The sequence below is a fragment of the Mercenaria mercenaria genome, chromosome 8 (assembly GCF_021730395.1).
Source record: "Mercenaria mercenaria strain notata chromosome 8, MADL_Memer_1, whole genome shotgun sequence".
Taxonomy (NCBI): domain Eukaryota; kingdom Metazoa; phylum Mollusca; class Bivalvia; order Venerida; family Veneridae; genus Mercenaria; species Mercenaria mercenaria.
In genome coordinates this window covers 43,436,404-43,456,885 of record NC_069368.1, presented here as the reverse complement: position 1 = coordinate 43,456,885, position 20,482 = coordinate 43,436,404, and the positions used below count along the sequence as shown (strand labels likewise).

Here is a 20,482-nt window from a genome sequence, read left to right as displayed (position 1 = left end):
CAACTTTGTGAACTTAAGTTGTTTTTTAGGGTCTGAGTGTTTATTTGGGTAGTTTTTTCTCCCTGTAAAATATCGATTTTTGAAAATGGGAATCGATAATCGATCGACAAAAAAAAATTGTTGATACATCGATATCGTTTCTATCGATGACAGCCCTAGCTATACTTATCAACCATTCTGTGCAAAACATTTTCAATCTTTCTCCAGTACTTATTCCTGGAGCCAGGAGAGTGTACAAATTGTACTCTTATCTTAAAAGGCTGATCTATTTGTAGCTGCAATGACACGAAGTATGATGTGAAATCTTATTATTGGTCCCAAGGCCCTCCCTCCTTATTGGTTTCTTAATAATGAAGCTTTCACTTCTCAGCCTCAATCCAATACATTACAACGTCTTTTTTTTTTTCCCAAACATTAACTTCATCATTTCCCCTTGATCTAGTCCCTTAAAAATTGCTCTTCAGCATTCTTATAATAACACGGTTTTTTAATTCTATCTAAAACCTACTATTTCACACAACAGAATAAAGGTTTTTCTTAATTTACTAAATTGTTTACAAAAACATCTCAGTTCACAAAAGATTTTTGTTTTTGCTGGATTCAACATTGCACCGGCACAATTATAGGTCATATGGCCACATTCCAGCATTGATGGTGGAGGAAGACCTCATTACCACATCACAGGCAGATATCTGGGTAGAATGACTGATCTTGCCGTAAGCCAGGCAGATATCTGGGTAGAATGACTGATCTTGCCGTAAGCCAGGCAGATATCTGGGTAGAATGACTGATCTTGCCGTAAGCCAGGCAGATGGCTTCCTCACACCAAGTGAGGTTCGAACCCACACAAGTGAGTGGCAAGTGATTCGAAGTCGGCAGCCTTAACCAGTCAGATATCGAGGTCCCCTTAAAGGAGAGCAAATGCCTAACAATGTTTTGTTTACTAAATAAGACATTTCATCCCTGCTTTTTAACAAAAAAAAACAAAAAAAAACACCATCAGAAATAAATGTAAAGAAATTTACATAATACATTCATTCTTGTTTTGTGAGTAAAATAAATGGCAAAGTTACAGAAGCCTTGTATCTTGTCTGTCATTAGTTACAAAAGACATGTTTACATGACATTAATATATACATTTATGAAAACATGTTTTCCACTTTGCCAGCCTCTGTTTGACAATTGAAACCTCAGTTAACCTAGAGAAAACATTATTTTAGGTACAAAACTGGCCATAAATAAAATGTCTCACAAATCTACACTTCATGCGGGGAGGTCTTAATATTATATTCTCACCAAAAAAAAAACCCCATTCAACTTCTTTAATCAAACTCTATAATGACAAATAATTCAATATGAGCTCTGACATGAACAATATTGTTTGGCCAAAAATAGAACTAAAATTGTTCTATTTCTGAACTTTTAACATTAGGATTTTTCCCAATGGCATTCCACAACTATTCAATTTATTGCTGAAACAACTTTGTTTATCAACTGGATATGACAGAGCAACAACTATTATAGACTAGCCACTAGATATGATATACTATTCTTTTATATTTTTATGATTCACTACAGTGAACTGAGCCAGTCTATATTCTATGTCTAATATCATGTTAACTTCATGTTAACTTCATAGTTCATCTATGAAAACCTCTAGAAAAGACTGGCTTTTGTCTATATGAATATCTTTGATGCTACCTCAATCCTGATAATGCGAAAGTCAAAATAACCATTTCTTGCCTATTTCCCTTGCCACTTTTCTGCTACTTTAGTTTTGTTTAATTCAGACACTAAATCTTGGCATTAAAATTTGTTGTAGATTGTCATTTGATACAAATGCTGATATCTTTATCAAATATAAGCATTCAAATGAGAGTCCCCCACTGCTGTGACCTTTTTTGAATTGAATACTGAACCATTTGTTTTCATTCCATGTAAAATCTCAATTAAAAAAATACTTTTTTAAACTTATCCTAATTTGGACATTTAACCCCACATTTCTCAACACAGAAGTAGTAGGACCCATTCCCAAATCTGTGAGGAAAATAGCTCACAGCACTGCCTTCTAATTTTCTCTAAATATAAAATTCCATGACATCCAAAAACCTATCTATGACTCTCAGTATGAGCAACAAAATATTGTTCAGGAGACTGAGTCAACTCTGGTATTACATCAGACTAATTTTCCACTTTTCAAAAAGATCACAGCTGAAACTGTTGCCTTTTGTGGCTATATGTTGCCTTTTGTAGCAATAATCAAGAGAAGAATAGTTATGAATAATATATGTATGATCTACGTTAGGAAGCATTGTCCATCACAATTATTATTGTGTGTAGAAAAAAAATCTTAATTTGAGCCGTGCCATGGGAAAACCAACATAGTGGGTTTGCGACCAGCATGGATCCAGACCAGCCTGCGCATCCGCGCAGTCTGGTCAGACTCCATGCTGTTTGCTTTTAAAGCCTATTGGAATTAGAGAAACTGTTAGCAAACAGCATGGATCCTGACCAGACTGCGCGGATGCGCAGACTGGTCTGGATCCATGCTGGGCGCAAACCCACTATGTTGGTTTTCCCATGGCACGGCTCATTTGAATTCTTCTGCAGGAGGTAAATGTACTGTATCAGCTTCAACAGAAATTCAAGTCACTTCAAAAGTAGAAACCCCTTTTTTCAAACAACCAGCTTTGTTTAAAACATTCAGTTCAGCCACTGACTCCTTTGCCCTAAAATGGCATAAATTCTCCTTAAAACTAGACCAGTTTCTTCAAGAGTAACAAACCGTTCAACACCCAGAAATGGCAGAATTGATTGCACTGAACATTTCACCACACATGGAGAAAAAATACAGACCTTATTTCTTTTATTCAGTTTGAGACATTTCCTAACAGTATTTTTGTTGCACAAGATGGTCATGTTCCTGGGTTCCTTAGTTAGCAATGTAAACCTGTTCACCAAAAGTATCTACCCAACATGAATCTGAGGTAGAAAATCAATGCCTTAGACACACTGCCTTCAATCAATCATCACTTGAAACAGAATGACTCTCCTGCATTATAACTCACAACCTCCTGAATGCAAGTTTTCTGCTCTACCAACTCAGTTAAGTATGCCGTCTAATGCGGCATATGAATTCTGTATCAAAATGCTTTCTCTAAATTCTATGCACTAGTATGCACAGTATTGCATATTTGTAAGATTTCTCATTGCACTTCGCACTGAGCTAAGCAAGGAAGGGATTTAATGTAAGTCTGAAAGTCAAACGATGTAAAATGGCCTTTAACCAGTCATCGCGATCTTAATGCTTGAGAAAGTAAGTCATTCTAGAGCTTGTGACATAATAAATTCTCCATATTATAATGTTTCATAAAGATTGTTCAACAAATTCTGCTGCCAATGTATTAACCCTTATTATGCTGGACATGATTGATTCTGCCTTTGCGACCAGTGCAGACCATGATCAGACTGCATCATGATCAGACTGCATGGATGTGCAGTCTGATCATAATCTGCACTGTTCACCATTCAGTCAGTATTTTTTTGGTAAGCACCCAGGTAATGTCCAAATTGAAAGATGGACAAGTTCATTATAGAAATTTAGCAGGGTAAGGGCAGACAGTAAAATTGTTGACAGGCAAGAGACGGACATAACTGAAAAACAGAGGTTGCAATAACTTACAGAGACTGCCATCATCTGAGATAACAAAAACAAACCAGTCGACTCCACTTGATACAGACCATAAAGCGAACAACTAACACAATTTTAATAAAACTCTTTACCCAGTTTCTTTATCAATATCATAAACAAAGTCATTCAACCTATCTTTTATCTTGTGAGACTTGGTAATTTTATGTTCAGTTAAGTGCCATAAATAGTTCTATGTTTCTTTAAAATTTTCGAAATTATAACTCTTACACCAATAACAGGAAATAAATTCCCAGTTACAAAACCCAACACAAGGCAATTACAATTAATGTACAGATCCTTTGAATACTTTATAATTTATTGTTTTTATATATAAAACAGAATTCTTTATTTACAGAAGAATGTTTAGTTGTTTTCATGTAAAGCTTTGAAAAAGTATTCAATTTTTTTTTCTTTGTTTCTACTAGCAGTTATAGTATTTCGCAAAGGTAAAATAAATCATCATTTTCAGTCTTGTAATTCAAATACAGCATTAGGATGATAGGTAGGAATCAAAACAAACAGATTCTCCTTTGTCATACACATTAACCGACTTTACTCACATCCAATTTTTGAAGGGTGTTATTATCAATAGTTTGCTAAGATAGTATCAGTATTTATTAAATATAAGTGGGGAAAGTCCAAAACAAAATTACACCTCTTAAAGGTGCTGGAATCAGAAATGCGAGAAGATACATTCCTTGGAAATGTGTTTTTCACAGAGATGGTTAATTGCCCACATATACATCTCAATGGCAATTCACAATACACTGTCCCCTAAACCTTAAATTTGTACAAATAGTATGGAAGACCAACCCAAAACACCATTTTGTTCAAACATTTATCTGGCCTGGGATTCTGATAAAGTTCAAAAGCCTTAAAACATGAAATGTCCTTTAACATTTAGCCAGCTGGTGGCATGTGGTTTTGCCTTTGCGGCCAGTGCAGACCAAGATCAGCCTGCACGACTGGTCAGACCAAGACCCGTGCAGGCTGATCATGGTCTGCACTGTTTGCTATTCAGTCAGTACAGTTAATACCCCTTTGAATAAGAAGTGGTACTTCCAAAACTGAATGATAGACAAGTCCATTTTAGAACTTTAGCAGGGTAAACTTGAACTCAAGACCAGTCCTGAAAAATCCCAGGCCTGTTTATGCACTGCTTCAATCCTCCCCCATTTGTGACAAAACTGTTTCTAGCATCAAAACAAGACTTTCATGTTATATTGTAACATATGAACATTAGCTTTCATCTCAGACAATGTATGACTCGATAAAGAAGTATCGAGCAACTGGCACTATATGGAAAGGAAGTGTTACTTGCTAAGAGTAACAGCTCTCTACTCTTTAATCAATAATCAATATACCCTCCTCTGATATGCCTTATAATCACTTGACTGGAAATCTACAAAAAGGTCAGCAAGAAAAAGTAAGTAATTAGCTTATTTTCAAGACTAAGCCAATAAAAGAAGTCATATATTCTACAAAATATTAGCCAACTTGGCATTAAAAACTAAGCAAGAAAAACGCTGAATGTAACAAAACTTGCCTCTCTCCAACATATTATTTTACCTAATACAAAAATGTGCTCAACATAAAAGCCTTAAAGGTCCAATACTAAGGAAAGTAAACATTTTAATTTCTTTTAAAAAGCACAGAAACTATTTCATTTTATTGGAAAATGAAAGTTGGTATGTAGAAATTCGAAATAAATCACAGTTTATGTACAATTATTTTTCTATGAAGTATGAAGAAAGTTAAAATGACCTGGGGGGTCATTCTGTCGATTCATTGAAATTTCAACATAATACACATACATTTCTTTGAGTTCCAAAGACCTTCTGTAAATTTTGACCTGCCAATCTTCATTATTTAGTGTCTTGCAGAAGTCTATGCACTGGCTATGAAAAAAATTGCCAACTCACTTTCCCTTAGTAATGGACCTTTAAACTAAGTCACACCAATACAGTTCAAATCACAAGGCCACTTTTAAGCATTAATGGTTAAGGAAGAGCATTGCTTCTGACACATGCTGTCACCTAGATAAAACCACCCACATTTCCAAGCCTGCTGGTCAGCTTCCTCATATATACATGTATCAAAGAATTACCAACGGGAAGCTACAGCGTTCAAACGTCACCACTCTGATTCCCGCTAAATTTTGATGTCATATTATGTAAGATGAAACATTGCGCAGTGAGCAATGCAGTCTCAGTCTGTAAGCATTTTATAATAAACTTGAGCTATCACTGAAGGTGCTTAATATCCTCAGATGCTGCTTTAATACAGGGAAAGCTAACTGTTGCAATCACAATCTTTGACGTTCATGTGTGACCTTGACCATGGTTTATGTAAACCCTTCCTGCAGTTTATGTTATGGATATTTGAATTTTTTATCTGAAAATTTCAGAAATTTTAATCTGAAAATCAATAAACGCTTGGAAATAAACACTGTTCTGCTGAAGGTGAAAAATGGTGGGACAAATGAAAAATATTGGGGAAGACAACTTTTTGAGCATATATCATTAAAATAAATCAATAATATTACTATAATAAATGTAAGTCTTTTTTAAAGTCTAACTACTGATAATTCTTCAACCAACTGTTCTGAAATTTGCAATCATTTTTCTTTATGACTTATCCAGGGTGGCCAATCCACATGACTTTTGGATACCGTACACATGGAGAAAACATTTTGCCTATTATCTATATTTTCCTTATTACTTGGTGGATTTTCATGAAATAAAGTGTGTCAAGACAGTAAAATAAGTGCTTTCCTCCACATGAAGCTCAGTACTTTTCTTCAACACTTTGCCCAACTGATTTTGGTAGATAACTGTGTAGATAATGTACTCGCTTCTGCAGTTGGGTGAAGTATTTCAGTGAAATCAAAAACAAAACTCACATGCTGAATAATATTTCAACATGGTTTCATCACTCTAGGTCAAATATTTCTAAGATATATGAAACACAAACTTTTAAGTACTTAATGTGTATTTTTTTTCATTTTCACTAAGTCACTCAGGTCTGGCTGAGAGAAATCCCAAACAGAACACCAGGTGCACAACTTCACATGCTACATAACAATCCTGTTTCACAACTATAAAACAAAAACTCCTTGAGATGCAGGCCCCATGAACTTGTATGTCCTTTTAGTTTTATGCATCCCAGGTCAAATTTTTTTCGAGATATTTGTGTCACAAACTTTTAGACCCCTTTTTTATGCATATATTTGACTAAGGGCCATAACTCTGGTGTGGCTAAGTGAAATTTGATGACCAGGTAAAATTCTGTTTGACATATGCATGACATAAACTGGGACAGACTTACTAACAAGGGCAACTCTTAAGTGCATCCCCCCCAAAAAGTTGGGGGTGGAGGTGGGGGCACAATAAAAAGCAGTATTCCTAAAATAACAGTCACTCAATGTTAACATAAACGCATGTATATATGTAGGTTGCACACATCGAGTGATGTTCAACCTACATCATTGCATATTAATTAAAGACACAAATAAACACAACTGGTAAGTATATTAGTATACATTCATACTGGTTCTATAGAAAAAAGAAAGTTCTTCTGTTATTACTCCCATTAAATCCATCTACTTTCCATAGTACAATATTGATGAACACATAGATATACCAGGCCTTTTTTTAGGGCCGAAATTCGGCCCCATTCCCCAATCTAAAAAGTATACTTTTTTCCCCACCTTGGCCAAAAATTCCCGATGCCAAAAAAAATGAAATTAATTTTGATTTTCAGTCCTGATTTTAACAACTTTTCAGCAAATATACTCCTCCAAACAATGATTTCGCAACGTAAATTTCCCCTCCAAAAGGGACCTAGTACCCTTCCCCAAATTTACAAAAAAAGGGCTGTATACTCTCAATCAAAATTTCTAAACTTATGTTACATTTAATTTACTGGTATGACAAACTTTTTTATCTGACTTCAGAGCCTACTATAAAATCGTTGATTTTTGTGGGAATGAAATTTTCTTGTTTGTGCTAAAACTGCCATCTCACTGGGATATAAATTTGTGGATTTCAACATTTGACGATAATAATTAATAAATGGGGAATTTGCTTATTTGTAATGATTTAATTTCCTGGATTGGTGCATCCAAAAAATTGCAATAACAACGGTCACAGCGCACTAGACTATTTTGATGCTGGATAGTGAAAATGGGCACATCTGAGGAAGCTGTAGCAGTCACTGGAGTGTTTAATGACTCCAATGTGGATGAAGGTATTGGACAATAATTTATGTTTGTGTCAAAAGAATTAATAGAGATAAAGTTATCAAAACATTAAATAAGTATTATTCTAAGCAAAAAGTGACATAATTCATGTAATATTGGTGTAAGAGTGATGCATCTTGTGTCATATCATGTGGGTGATGATGTGAAACAACTGTTTCAAGTTTTAGTAATAACAGAGATAGAGTGAAAGTGTACCAAAACTAAAATTGGTCCCAGAGTCATGGACCTTGTGTCATATGATGTGGGTGATGATGTGAAAGAACTATTTCAAATTTGAAATAAATCCATTTACCCGGTAGTAATAACTGAGATAGAGTGAAAGTACATCAATACTTTAACCTGAAATTCTAAGTCAAAAGGGGGAAAATTCATGAAATATTGGTGAAAGAGTTATGGCCCCTGTGCCATTTGATGTGGGTGATGATGAGGAATAACTATTTCAAGTTTGAAACAAATCTATCTAGTAATTACAGAGATAAAGAGAAAGTGCATTTAACCAAAGTGCGGACACGGAAGGACGCCAACGCCGGGTCGAGTAGGACAGCTCTCCATACTTTGTGTAGTCGAGCTAAAAACTAGTCCCTTTGGCTTATGAATATAAAGGATTTCACAGAACATTAAAAGCAAAACTAGAGGTTTCTTGCCAGTGTTGCAGCAGTACCCAATTTTAAAGTTACCATGTCAAACTGAGCAAACACCACACCACAATATTACCACTTACATGCAATTAATTTGCTTACCCGACTGTCCTAATTGTCTATAAAAGCGGTATTCTAAATGTAGCTGAGGTGCTCGAGATTTCATAGGTTCCTGGAAAATTAAAAGAAAAACATTCAAACACCTGAAGCGAGGAAACACCAGCTAAATAAAATGCCCTTTTGAATATGTTAAAAAAAAAGTTGATATAGCTCAGTATTACTAATCGGATTTTGGGTAAATTAATAAAATACAAATTTTCTCCAAAAGGTCACAAAATGTAATAAATTGCAAAAGTTCTGCAACTACATGTATAAACTTAACAAGAGGACCAAAGTGGCCATAAGCCGCTCACCAAAAACTTAAATTTGACCTTGAATATATATGTTACTTATTATGTATGACACAATGAATCATGAATGGTAACAACTGTGTTAAGTATAAAAGGTTTTTCTGTTCTTAGTTTAGGCAGCATCTAAAATCGGTAATGCAGAACCACTTGAATAAATCTGAGATATCTTATAAAAAGACCATTGGTTCATTTGAGCTAAAATAACTTACCAATTTGATTGCCACATGTTCATTGTTGTACAAATTCTTTCCTGCAAAAAAAAAAATCACAATTAAAACACATATATGGCTGTGTTAAAAAGTGTATGAACTGTGGAGACTGCATACTTTAAACCCTACCGTGTACTTCATACCTAGACTGAAATATATCTTATATCCAGTTTGTTTTCTCTTTCTTTCACATTGTTTTAATTAATTCAATGTTACATACTTTTGAAGTCACAGATTTCTAAAATAATAGGATGGCAAATTTATGGCTATTGGAATAGGAACCATTATATTATCAAGTCACAATGCATTTTTCCATGGTAACGTTCCGCAATTGTGCATATCTTGTATACCAACATGATGTATGTAAACCAACGTTGCTGATCATATGATCTCACTGCTTATATAGATTTATCTTTGCTGCGATGTAAAAGCAATGTATACAATGTCATTCACACAAATATAAATAGTTCTTACTTTCATCAAAAACTTTGTCACTTATAAACACTTAAGATTCCTAATAATTTAAATATTAACGCCAATAACAGGTTCCTCTAGATTCCGGATCTAGAGGTCCAGTTACCAGTCCAGGGCTCTCGCGAGTGGGCGACTTGAGTGAAATAGGCGCTCTAGAACTTCAAACTTCGCTCAAATCTAACCTCAAAGCGAAATGCATGTCACCCGATTTTCTTTGATTTCCACACTCACTAATTACTGCTACCCGGACTGCTGACAATTTGCACGGTGTCATAACGAGTGTCGAATACACAAACACACGCCGGTACAGCATAATTTAAGCTCCGCCTACTTCAGGTACTTGCGAGATCTTCCCGAGAAGTGTGAAAGCGAATCGAATTATCCGATACACCAGAGTTGATTGTCTTCAGCCAATTAGCGCCGCGTTTACGTCTTTGACACTTCGCGTTTAATTGTCAACATGTTCGAGTGCAAAAAAAAACCAATGTTTTATAAAGAAACTGCTGATTAACCATGCGATTAATTGGAATATTGTACACAATTATTTGTTATCTATGATAAAATAACGACATGTAATGTATTAACTATGTTAAATTGACTTCCGTCCATGAATTTATTTGAATATGTATTTCAAGTTTACACAGTAATGTTTGCTTTCAGTTTTATTTGAGTGAGATACTGACATTCCTCGGTGAATGACTCGGTGTTAATAATTAACACTTCATACAAGATATAACCAAAATTCGGCGGGTTAAATTTACAGAATCGGCTTGAATTTTGAAAACGACTTTTTTCAGAATTTTGTAACGAAACAATAACCACTGTATGGGAAATGCTCTAACTAAGAAAATGAATGGTCACATCAATGCTTTTTATCAAGAAACAAGAAAATTACAACCACCTTTCGAATCACTCAACATCATTGCGGTAGGAAAAGTTTTCCCACTTCTCCCTAAAGTCTCCCACTTTTCCCTATATCAGCTTGAGGGAGAAGTGACTTCTCCCAAAAAATTGGACCTAGCTAGACCCCTGCAGTCCCATAGCAACTGCCAACAAAAACGGCTGTTTGCAATGGTCGAGGCTACATACATAACTGCCATGGAAATAATGCATTATGGACATGGCAGCTGTCACCCTACTTCGTTATTCACACAGCAGCCGTGTACCTAAGACAATATTCTTAAGCAGCAATTTTAAGAGACCACTGGAGAGACCTATGGAATTTGAAAGGACTTTTCTGCTGAAAGTACGGATTTTGCAATTTATTTTTAGATAATTTTCATTCTTTGATGCATTTTGAGGCCCAGAAATTTGAATTATGTAAATGTGCTGTGCTTTTTTCCACAGGGTGCACTATTTAACACATTCTAAACAATACAGTATATATATAAATATATATGATCAATTTCTTAATATCATGTTTTCCCTAGTACACGTTTACCTGAATTAAGATTTTGAGTTTCAGAGGAGGTAATTACATTTATATGTATTAAAATGAATGTTTAATGTGGGCAAGAAAGTACCAATTATCACAGTATCTATTCCACTTTCATTTGCATTGCAGAACTATTTTCCGCAAGTTGTTTAAAAATACACATTTATGTAAATATACATTTTATTCAAAGTACATGACTTTTACAAAATTAACGTATACAAACTATATCTGACCACCATCTCGACTACCTTTTGATGGTGCGAAAGACAAAACTTACATCAGACTTCAGGAAAGTTGGAAAAAATGGCCGGACATTCGGTCCAGCAATGCCTAAAGATCTGCCGGACCAAAAAAATGCCTGTGCACCACATATCTTGAACTTTTCTCCATCATATATACGAGCCAGGTACTATTTTCAGTCTATTTCTTGTTAAAAGTTTGGCCAACCCTCTTATTTTCGTACACTTTTTCTTGTCATACGATTGTCGGGCGTTAATTTACGTTTCTGCCCCAGCATAATATGTCAGTATAGTGAAGCCATTCTGATATGTTGTCCAAGATGTTGCATTTCTTGGTATACGAAAAATGCTGGTCAGTCGTACCGCATATTGATTAAGTAATGGCAGACCGCGTCAAAATTTTCCGGTCATGTCCATCGAACTGACAACTTTCCAGAAGTCTATTATATTTCAATTAAATTAGTGGAAAAAACCAGTTTGACATTCTCGACTGCCAAACAACAAATTAGTAATCTAAAAGCAGATTGCGAAATCTGTATTTTTTTGGCATTTTCTGGTTCTCGAGTATGAGTGTACAGTACTTCGGTAAGGAATAACCAACTAAGATTGCTGTGTCCCTAAGAAATATTCTTTTGCACTGAGCTGCCATGTAAATAGAGTGGTGGAACCTATGCTCGCAGTATTCCTATGCTCGCGGTATTTCGATAAATATGCACTCTGCAGAAGCACTGATAAAAACATTTCATCTTGCTATGTTCAACACCGACCAGTGGTGAAATGCCTTTACAACAAACGTAGCGATAGCCGCGCGTGCCGCTCACGTAACGTATACAGCAGCCGATACATTTTACGCAATCTGTATCCGTCGCACAAATCTCGCGCAAATATGTCAAAATCACTAAACTAAAGTTAGTTTTTTAGAAATCATGCATTACATTCAGATATAAGATACATTTAAGAGCAAGATGTGATGAATGTGACGCCTGGCTACACTACGAGTGCCTTTCGAACCATGAAAAGATCGATGTTGATCTTAGTATTTTGACAAAGTCCAAATGGTTCTTTTTGAGCTGTAGGGAGGAGTAAATTTCCTACACACAAAAGAAGTGTAGAAAACATTAGCGAGTTAATCACTGTCGTTGTTTGAATCTTTAATACTTGAACATTCTGTTTTTAAACAACATTATTATACGTTTTTAAGCTTTGTTCTAATAGTGACTCCATTTCGGAAAGGGAAATATACACATAGAGGCACATACTAAATTTTATCCCCATTTATTTTGTTTATCACATAATAAATGAGTAATGTTGTAAATATTATATTCGCATATGCTCGTTTGTTCATTTTTAGCCTGCTGATTTTTTTTTTTCGTCCTTAGTTTAATCCATATTACATACCGCCAGCATAGGTTCCCTTCAGGGCGAATTTTCACCTTTTCACGTATGCCGTGTCGATAGCTCACGAGACGACTAAGTCACTTGATGACGCACATCAACAATATGTTTCGATAAAAGGAGGATAACTTTATGTTTTTGCATAGGCAAATCGAAATAATAATTTTTTCTTGCTTCTTAAAAAGATTATATATGTACAAAATACCGTGAGCATAGGTTCCACCACTCTAGTCAATTTGGTTTGCAACAGCTCTACCTATTCTTCAAACTTAAAATTCAAGTGCACCCAAATCTTGTACCATTAACTTGTATATACCTAATCGAAGTTCTCCAAAATTTCCACATCCTATCTTCTTGCCGACTCTAAAATTTGGTCCAACCATCAACACCCCTGAATTACCAGATCCAGTCTGGCGACTTGACCCGTGCATGCTTGATCTTCCTGAAGATTTTCTGCGAGAGGAGTCTTCAGCTTTCTCGTATTCTCTCTTTTGCATACTCTATATACGTAATTTCTCAATTAAACTACCTTAAAAATCCCAAAACTGGAAAGAGTATATGACAGTGTGCTATCTCAGTCAAACACACTCCTTTACAGTTCATGGTTTCGAATTTACATGCCTACAAGCATTCAAGGACACTATTCTGGTCAAAAGATGTAACTTTACCAATGCCAAACCCTACTTTTTGTGCCCATATTCAAATACCATTGATCAGTAGCGAGAGAAAATAGTTATAATTCCAAATTTTTCTTTCTCTCGAAAATTTCAGCTGTCCATCAAAAGGAACTACTTTTCGCACATTAATAAATATTATTTAATTATTTCAAATAATTTGTATATTACAACAATTCAGGTGATCCTATCCAAACCTGACTTATACCGGATAAGATCAGTGACTGATAGTCATTTAAAATGGCAAATCTTAAGTTGAAATATAATAAAAAATGGAACTATTTCCTTGTTTCTTATTTCCGACCGGAAACACTTGAATTGTCAGTGCGCAAGTCTGGTTTTTCTCGTAACCAGGCGTTGTATAAACAAACATGAAACACTTAATCTTTGACTTTTGAGTAACTGAGGAATTATTTCATGAAAATCTTTTGCCAAGCGTGTTACTCTTCAAGTTTTCAAAGAATTCAGCCAATAATTGTGAACTTGGAAAACACCAGTGCGATGTCCTGATTTTACGTCACATCCGTTTCGGCTATGCCTAAAATATTTACAGATCTCCAGTTGCATCACCACAGTCACTAAATATTCAAATGTTGGATTGATTTACAATACTTAACATAAGACATGATAAAGTCAGAATTTCGACCATCGGCATTTTTTCCTGCCAAGCCTTGTAGTCTGATGAAGTTCACCAATGTATTAAATTGCCATGTTATGTACACTTGTGCCAAATAAAACTACTTCTACTCTGCTTTAATTCCTTACCTTGACCCCTAAAACTGTACAATGATGGATTTTGACCATTTTGTGAGTTGACTGTAAACGTCTACGTTCCCGAAAGGTGTTTGACGTCAACGGCAGATAGAAATAAGCAAGTGCCGTCCATTCTAACCTCATGTATTTTGCAAAGCGCTATAAAAACATTACTCCATTGGTCTATATTAGATAGGCATATCTATTAATTGTTTTAGATATACCGTGTTTTTAGTTCTGAATATTAACTTTTGCTCAAAATTTCTTTTCTGCACATGTATGCGCTTAGATAAAAATCAGATCATTTTTTTCAGAGCTGAGACAAGAGAGAAGCGGTCAATGGTCACCTCTCCAAGAAGCTGCCATTATTATCCTCGGTTCCACAGGGCTCTGTCCTTGGTCCCTGTTTATTCCTCACTTGATTCATGGACATACGCTGAACAATTACAAACTTGTTTCCGACAGATTTCTGGAACCTTAGGAAGAAGACTGCGCATGTGCAACGGAATTTAACCCAGCTGGGGATTATCTTGTTGTAACAATCGCAAAAGATATCAAGTGTACCTTACATATAAATGATGTAACAGCAAAGACTATCCGTAAAACAAACTGTCAAACAAACAATAAACAGATACAAAAGCAGCTTATATCACCTATGTAACATTCAAGTTAGAATGCTACTCTATCGTCCGCCTGACAGCCATGGCAGCAAACCATTATAACTGAGTATAGAGTTGCTGCTAGATTTGTCTGTGTTAAATAGTCTAACTCTTGGTGCAAGAACTCCAGTGGAAATCTGTAGAACCCCGTAGAAATAATAAAAAAATATTTTTTTTATATATATAAGATCGAGTCTAATTAGTTTTTTGTTGCACACAATTATCTAACACCAACACGGAACGTAATTTTCTCATACCTCATTCACGCACCCAGTAGGCCTATAACTCAAATTCTCACCCAGATACTGCGACACTACTCCAACATATATTGAATCTAGCCCCAGTTCTAAATATCTGCTTGAACTGGCTGCAGGGGTCACTTTCTAGAGTTCAGCCTCAAATTGGATATATGTTAGTACACAGTATAATATTCTGTTTCTTTTAAACATTTTTTTTTTTTTTAAATTTTGGACTGAACCTCTGTAAACTAAGCGCCTCCATGTCATTAATATTGTGAACGACTTTCTCGGGAGTATTGTGAAGATGCAGATGGATATATCATCACATATGTCGGTAAATGTATACTGAACAAAACAGCTAACCCGCCATTAGTTCTTTTGCCAGTGATTTAAAAATTACTGAACATACACTTTTGAAATTTAGTCTACGATTAGAACAATATATTGTTTATAAGTTTTAACAATTTCAAAAAGAAATGAAATTATGCTACCATGTGAATTCACTCATTTTACGACTTCAGCCCATCTTTGAACAGTCACAAAAATGCACTAAAACATCTAGAATTTACAAATTGGCAAAAGGCGTTATGAGGAAAGAACATGACATCAAAAACAAAATAATGGCGTTGTCATGCCCTGTCGTAAAAGACCATTTAAAATGTGTGTGAAATTTAAAAATTTCCCTGTAAAAATCAAATTCTACACTGCCTTATTTCTAAAGACGCATCTTACACGTTTTCTAAAGACGCATCTTACAAGTGTATTTTTGTGAATTTTTAAATGGGTTTTGGTGGTAAAATGAATAAAAATATACTTTTGTTTTATTTAATACTATTGAAATTTTGATATGTTAATATTGAAATATCGATCTAACCGTCCCCTTAATTTAAGAAATGTAAGGCGTACTTTCAGTATTTTTTAAACTATTTGCGAAAGGTAAGCTCTTTGGTTCATTGCTTTAAACGGAAAACAAACACTGTATCAAATTGCATTGACATTGTTTAGCACAATTGCATTATGAAACACGTGCATTGAGCAATGTCGTGTATGTACATTTTCCGTCACACGTTGTCTCTCGTCATTAACGGTTATGTACATGTGAACTCTGACAAACATATTCATGTACCAGTATCCGTGAAAATATAACCGATACCAGGACGCATAGTTTGTTGCAGTTTCTTCTTCAATGGATATTCCACAGATGAAACAATTAAACTGGGTTTCTATATGACCTGTTTTTCGGCGCCTCAGGAACAGAAACGTTTGGCACACCTCCACAGATCTTTAACATAAGATACATCACCGTGCGTCTATCAAACGTATCTATATATCTACTTGTGATAGGTCGAAAAGTCATCGATATTTTCCAGATCAGCGGACTACTCAGTAGAGGTCTTTATAGGTGCTGTTCACAAATTTTATGCACATTGGTCAAAATGCAGATTATGTTTATGTTTTTAAAAAAGTTAAAACAGCAATTTAATCAATATTTTAAAAAGACTGTAGTTTTCAGTTATGTGACGCTTGTACGTACCATGATGTGCACCACAGGAATTACCAGATTTTCATTTCCTCAAATAATTGAATGGGAAAAATATTTATGAAATTGCAAGAAGGGTGAAATAATTTAGCAGATATCTGTGCTAGACTTCAAAGAAGACCATTTTGTCCGGTGCATTGGTCTGCGTGGGGAAGGGGTAAAAAATAAGTTTTGTGTAGGCCTACAGTTGTCAAACTTCCAAGGATGACTGCATGTGGTCAAGGTGATCCCTGTTGTTTTGAAGGCGAGTAGATCAAAGGTCAAGGTCAGTGACATCTAGACTGAAAACGGCTTCCACTCATAAAATAAAGAACGTTTTCACTGTATATCTTCACAGGATGAGTCAATGGATGACTCTGTTTTTGTCCTTTTGTCAAGGTCAAAGCAAACAAAATGATACATCAAGTTGCCGCTAACAGTCAGTTCTTTGGTTTCATCATAAATATTGGTTCAATTCTGTGTGTCTATAATTATACATTACTTTGGCATAGTGACCAAAAACCGATTTTGTACGGTGGTCATATTAAACTTTATTTAAGGACAAGCAGGATACCTGTCAGTTTGTGGCATATCAACCTTTACATGCACACGAGTTATTGAACTTCGATTATTTCAAGGACAAGCACGGATACCTGGAAGACAGCTTGTGATATATCAACCAATACCTGTACACAATTATAGCAAATAACATTTATTTAACATTGACACACGCATGCAGGCTAGTTATTCGTTATTTTGATACTCTTAATTTTATCGGATTCTCAAGAAACTGCTTTTCAACACATTATAAATGCATTTAGAAATAGAATATATGAGTTTGCCATAGGGTCGCTAAAACTTATACGCCAACTTCTGTTTCTCATACCTGTTCACTTCAATAGACCAAATTTTGACTTCACGTCAGTATGACACCAATACGTACTGTTTTTTCCAGCAAGCGGACTCGAGAGTGGTTCAAATAAGCTTGAAGCTTTCATCACAATCGCGCTAAAATAAATTAGTATAAACTAAAATACTTGCCAGTATCAAAACTCAAGCCCAAAATCTCACCGATATCTGTACTTACCGTTGGTAATTTATCCAAGTCGATTAAAGATTTGTTACACCTACCTGAATTTATTCCCATAGCCACAGTTCTTCATATTATATGAAGTAGGATAGAATTCTTTAAATTCTGCGAGACAATGGTGCTTTGGGAAGCCAGTTGGACTACAGCGCTAGCTTAATTCCAAGTTGTTATATTTACTGTCCATTGGAGGACGTAAATAGGACACTTGCCGGTTCGGCTAGAAGTGCATGAAAGTGGTTTGAAAAGTGCTCAGGGTGAGCTATTGTGATCGCTCACCGTCCGTCCACTTTCCTTTAAACATCTCCTAAACCACCAGCCCAATTTTCATGAAACTTCACAGGGAAGTTCCTTGGATGATCTACTTCAAAACATAACACTGGTTGTCATGGCAACGGGAAGAAAAAACTTTAAAAATCTTTTTGTCTAAAACCACAGGTCCTAGGGCTTTGATATTTGGTATGTAGCATTATTTAGTGGTCCCCTACCAAGATTGTTGAAATTATCCCCCTAAGGTCAAATATGGCCACGCCCTGGGGGTCACATGGTTTATATAGACTTATATTGGGAAAAACTTTGAAAATCTTCCTGTACAAAACCACATGGCCTAGAGCTTTGATATTTAAGATGTAGCGTCCTGCAAAAATATTTGGACCATGTGTATAATTTTTGATACAGAATTCTTAATCTTGACCTACTGACCTTTCTAGACCACATGTGTATTTTTTATATAAATTTCAATACTCACCTTGAATAGTCTTGTGACCTACTTTCTTGTTTTTGAAATTACAGCATATAAATTTGGATCACATGTATAATTTTTGACATATTTCAATACTCATCTTTAATATTCTTAACCCTGACCTACATTATTGTTTTTGAAGCTACAGCAACTGAAAGAGATTTGGACTATCTGATAATTTTTTATACAGATTTCAGTAGTTATCTCGAATTATATTTACCGTGACATACTCGCCTACGTTTTTGTTTTTGAAACTTTAGCAAAGAAATTTGTTCAAACAAGCAACTAAACTCGGGTGAGTGATATGGGGCCATGATGGCCCTCTTGTTTTTAATTACAAACTATTTACACTGAAATGTTGCTTTTATGCCAAACATATCCTGAAAATTTTATGATAATCTACTTATAAAATCAAAAATTTATGAAAAAAACAAATATCTGAAAAACAGCTGAAATTTTATTTACATTGTAATATACTGACAAATTTTAAACCAGGAGAAATGCATGGTATAGAATCTGCAATAGAAGAGTAAATAGGAACATGCATCTTGTAATCGTTCTGAAAAGGAGAGTTCAATTTTTCTTTATGTTCTCTCATCAAAGTGTTTTCTTGAATACATGTAACACAAGCTCAAAAGCCTCGTCACTGAGGAAGTTGAAAAAGTGAAAACACAGACACTAATATGTACAAAAGGGAATTAATTTTGACTGATAAAACTACTTATAATGCTTTATGTGATAACAGATCTCACAAAAATTACTAAGTCAAAAAATAGGCATAGCAGAAGAGAATTCTAGGACCTTGTATTTCAGGTAATAACATCACAATAGTTTTAAAATATTCCTAAAGTGTTCACTGAGATACCAGCTTAACATATAAAATATTACCAAATATTGTTATTAATAGGTAAAGAAGAGACAATACTAAAATTAGTTATGGAACCTGTGCAGTGCAGATTAGGCCACCACACAGACCAGCGTGTGAAGTTTCAATCCATTTCCACAACTGATTACTCAGATAAAAGCTCACACATACAAAAACTTAACCAAACTGGGATGCCTGTGCATGGGTGAGTGCATTAACTCTACCTATTCTTCCAATAGTCATACTAAATGTAACAAATTGTACTGAATAAATTCTTGTTTTTATTACAATAAAACAATAGTACATACATGTATAACATAATTTTGCAAAACGGAAAAACAAAATGTGTATCAGCGTAAGCATATACAGAATATTGCACATATTTCATCAAACACTTACTTAACAGTTCTCATGGCCTTCTGCCCCTTAATCCTCATTTTAGCACTCATTGATATTTTCATCACATTCTTTAGTCACAAAATAATGTACTTTCATTATTTCAGAATATCTTACTTGGGATGCAGATTTCCTTTACTTGAGGAAACTATCTAACTGACTTGAGGAAGTTTTGATATTCTACTAGCGAGACACAGAGCACTAAATGGAAGTACAATCTTGTTACATATTTATCACAAATACTAGAGTTGGGTCCACGTCTTTTAAACAATGGTTGCACCTAAAATTGTTGAAAAAAGTCTGACCTATAGAACCAAAGAAAATAATCCAAAAGTTCTAAGAATTTTTAAATTATCTTGTCGCTTAGATGACACCATTTCATTCTCACATCCATGCATTTAGGAAGTGTTTAGCAAATCATTTCTGTCATTTTTGACACATTTACCCAATAAATATCATGACTTGAATAACTACAAGGTGCTATGAATATTTGTTGGCTACACTGGCAAGCCTTGCTGGAGAATCTGTGATCAATGTCACCTGCAAATATAGAGTAAATAATGTCTAATCTTATTACAGTCATCATACAAGGTTTTTTATCAACATCAATATGATGAGTGAAAATGCTCCTAAAAACTGATACATGTATATGTTTCATTCAGAATATTTTATTGGCTGTAATCATACACTCAAAATACTGTAAAATCATCAATAATCATGGGAAACTAATTTTCATGGATTTCTTGGTTGTGTAAGTCAATGAAATTCAATCCTCCAAAAAAACAAGTAAAGTTCC

At 35.0% G+C, this 20,482-nt stretch overlaps 2 protein-coding genes across 11 annotated transcripts in view; both read right to left on the bottom strand.

Annotated features, from left to right (window-relative positions):
• Nucleotides 1-13,861, bottom strand: part of LOC123566487 (casein kinase I-like) — a 43,676-nt gene extending 29,815 nt beyond the window's left edge. For 2 of the 10 annotated variants that reach the window (XM_045360638.2, XM_045360637.2), the window contains exons 1-3: nucleotides 13,069-13,857; nucleotides 9,210-9,250; nucleotides 8,693-8,762 (exon numbers count right to left, since the gene is read on the bottom strand). In XM_045360638.2, the coding sequence (XP_045216573.1) occupies nucleotides 8,693-8,762; nucleotides 9,210-9,250; nucleotides 13,069-13,249 (292 nt within the window). In that variant the 5' untranslated portion in view covers nucleotides 13,250-13,857. Of the gene's footprint in view, nucleotides 1-8,692; nucleotides 8,763-9,209; nucleotides 9,251-13,068 lie in introns of all 10 variants that reach the window. The other 8 variants (XM_045360641.2, XM_045360640.2, XM_045360630.2 and 5 more) reach the window with 7 other exon arrangements.
• Nucleotides 13,862-19,558: 5,697 nt separating this feature from the next.
• The window catches only part of LOC123566489 (vacuolar protein sorting-associated protein 11 homolog), a 30,384-nt gene continuing 29,460 nt past the window's right edge, over nucleotides 19,559-20,482 (bottom strand). Inside the window, exon 26 of the mRNA XM_045360642.2 lies at nucleotides 19,559-20,226. Within this exon, the coding sequence (XP_045216577.1) occupies nucleotides 20,167-20,226 (60 nt within the window). The 3' untranslated portion in view covers nucleotides 19,559-20,166. The remainder of the gene's footprint in view (nucleotides 20,227-20,482) is intronic.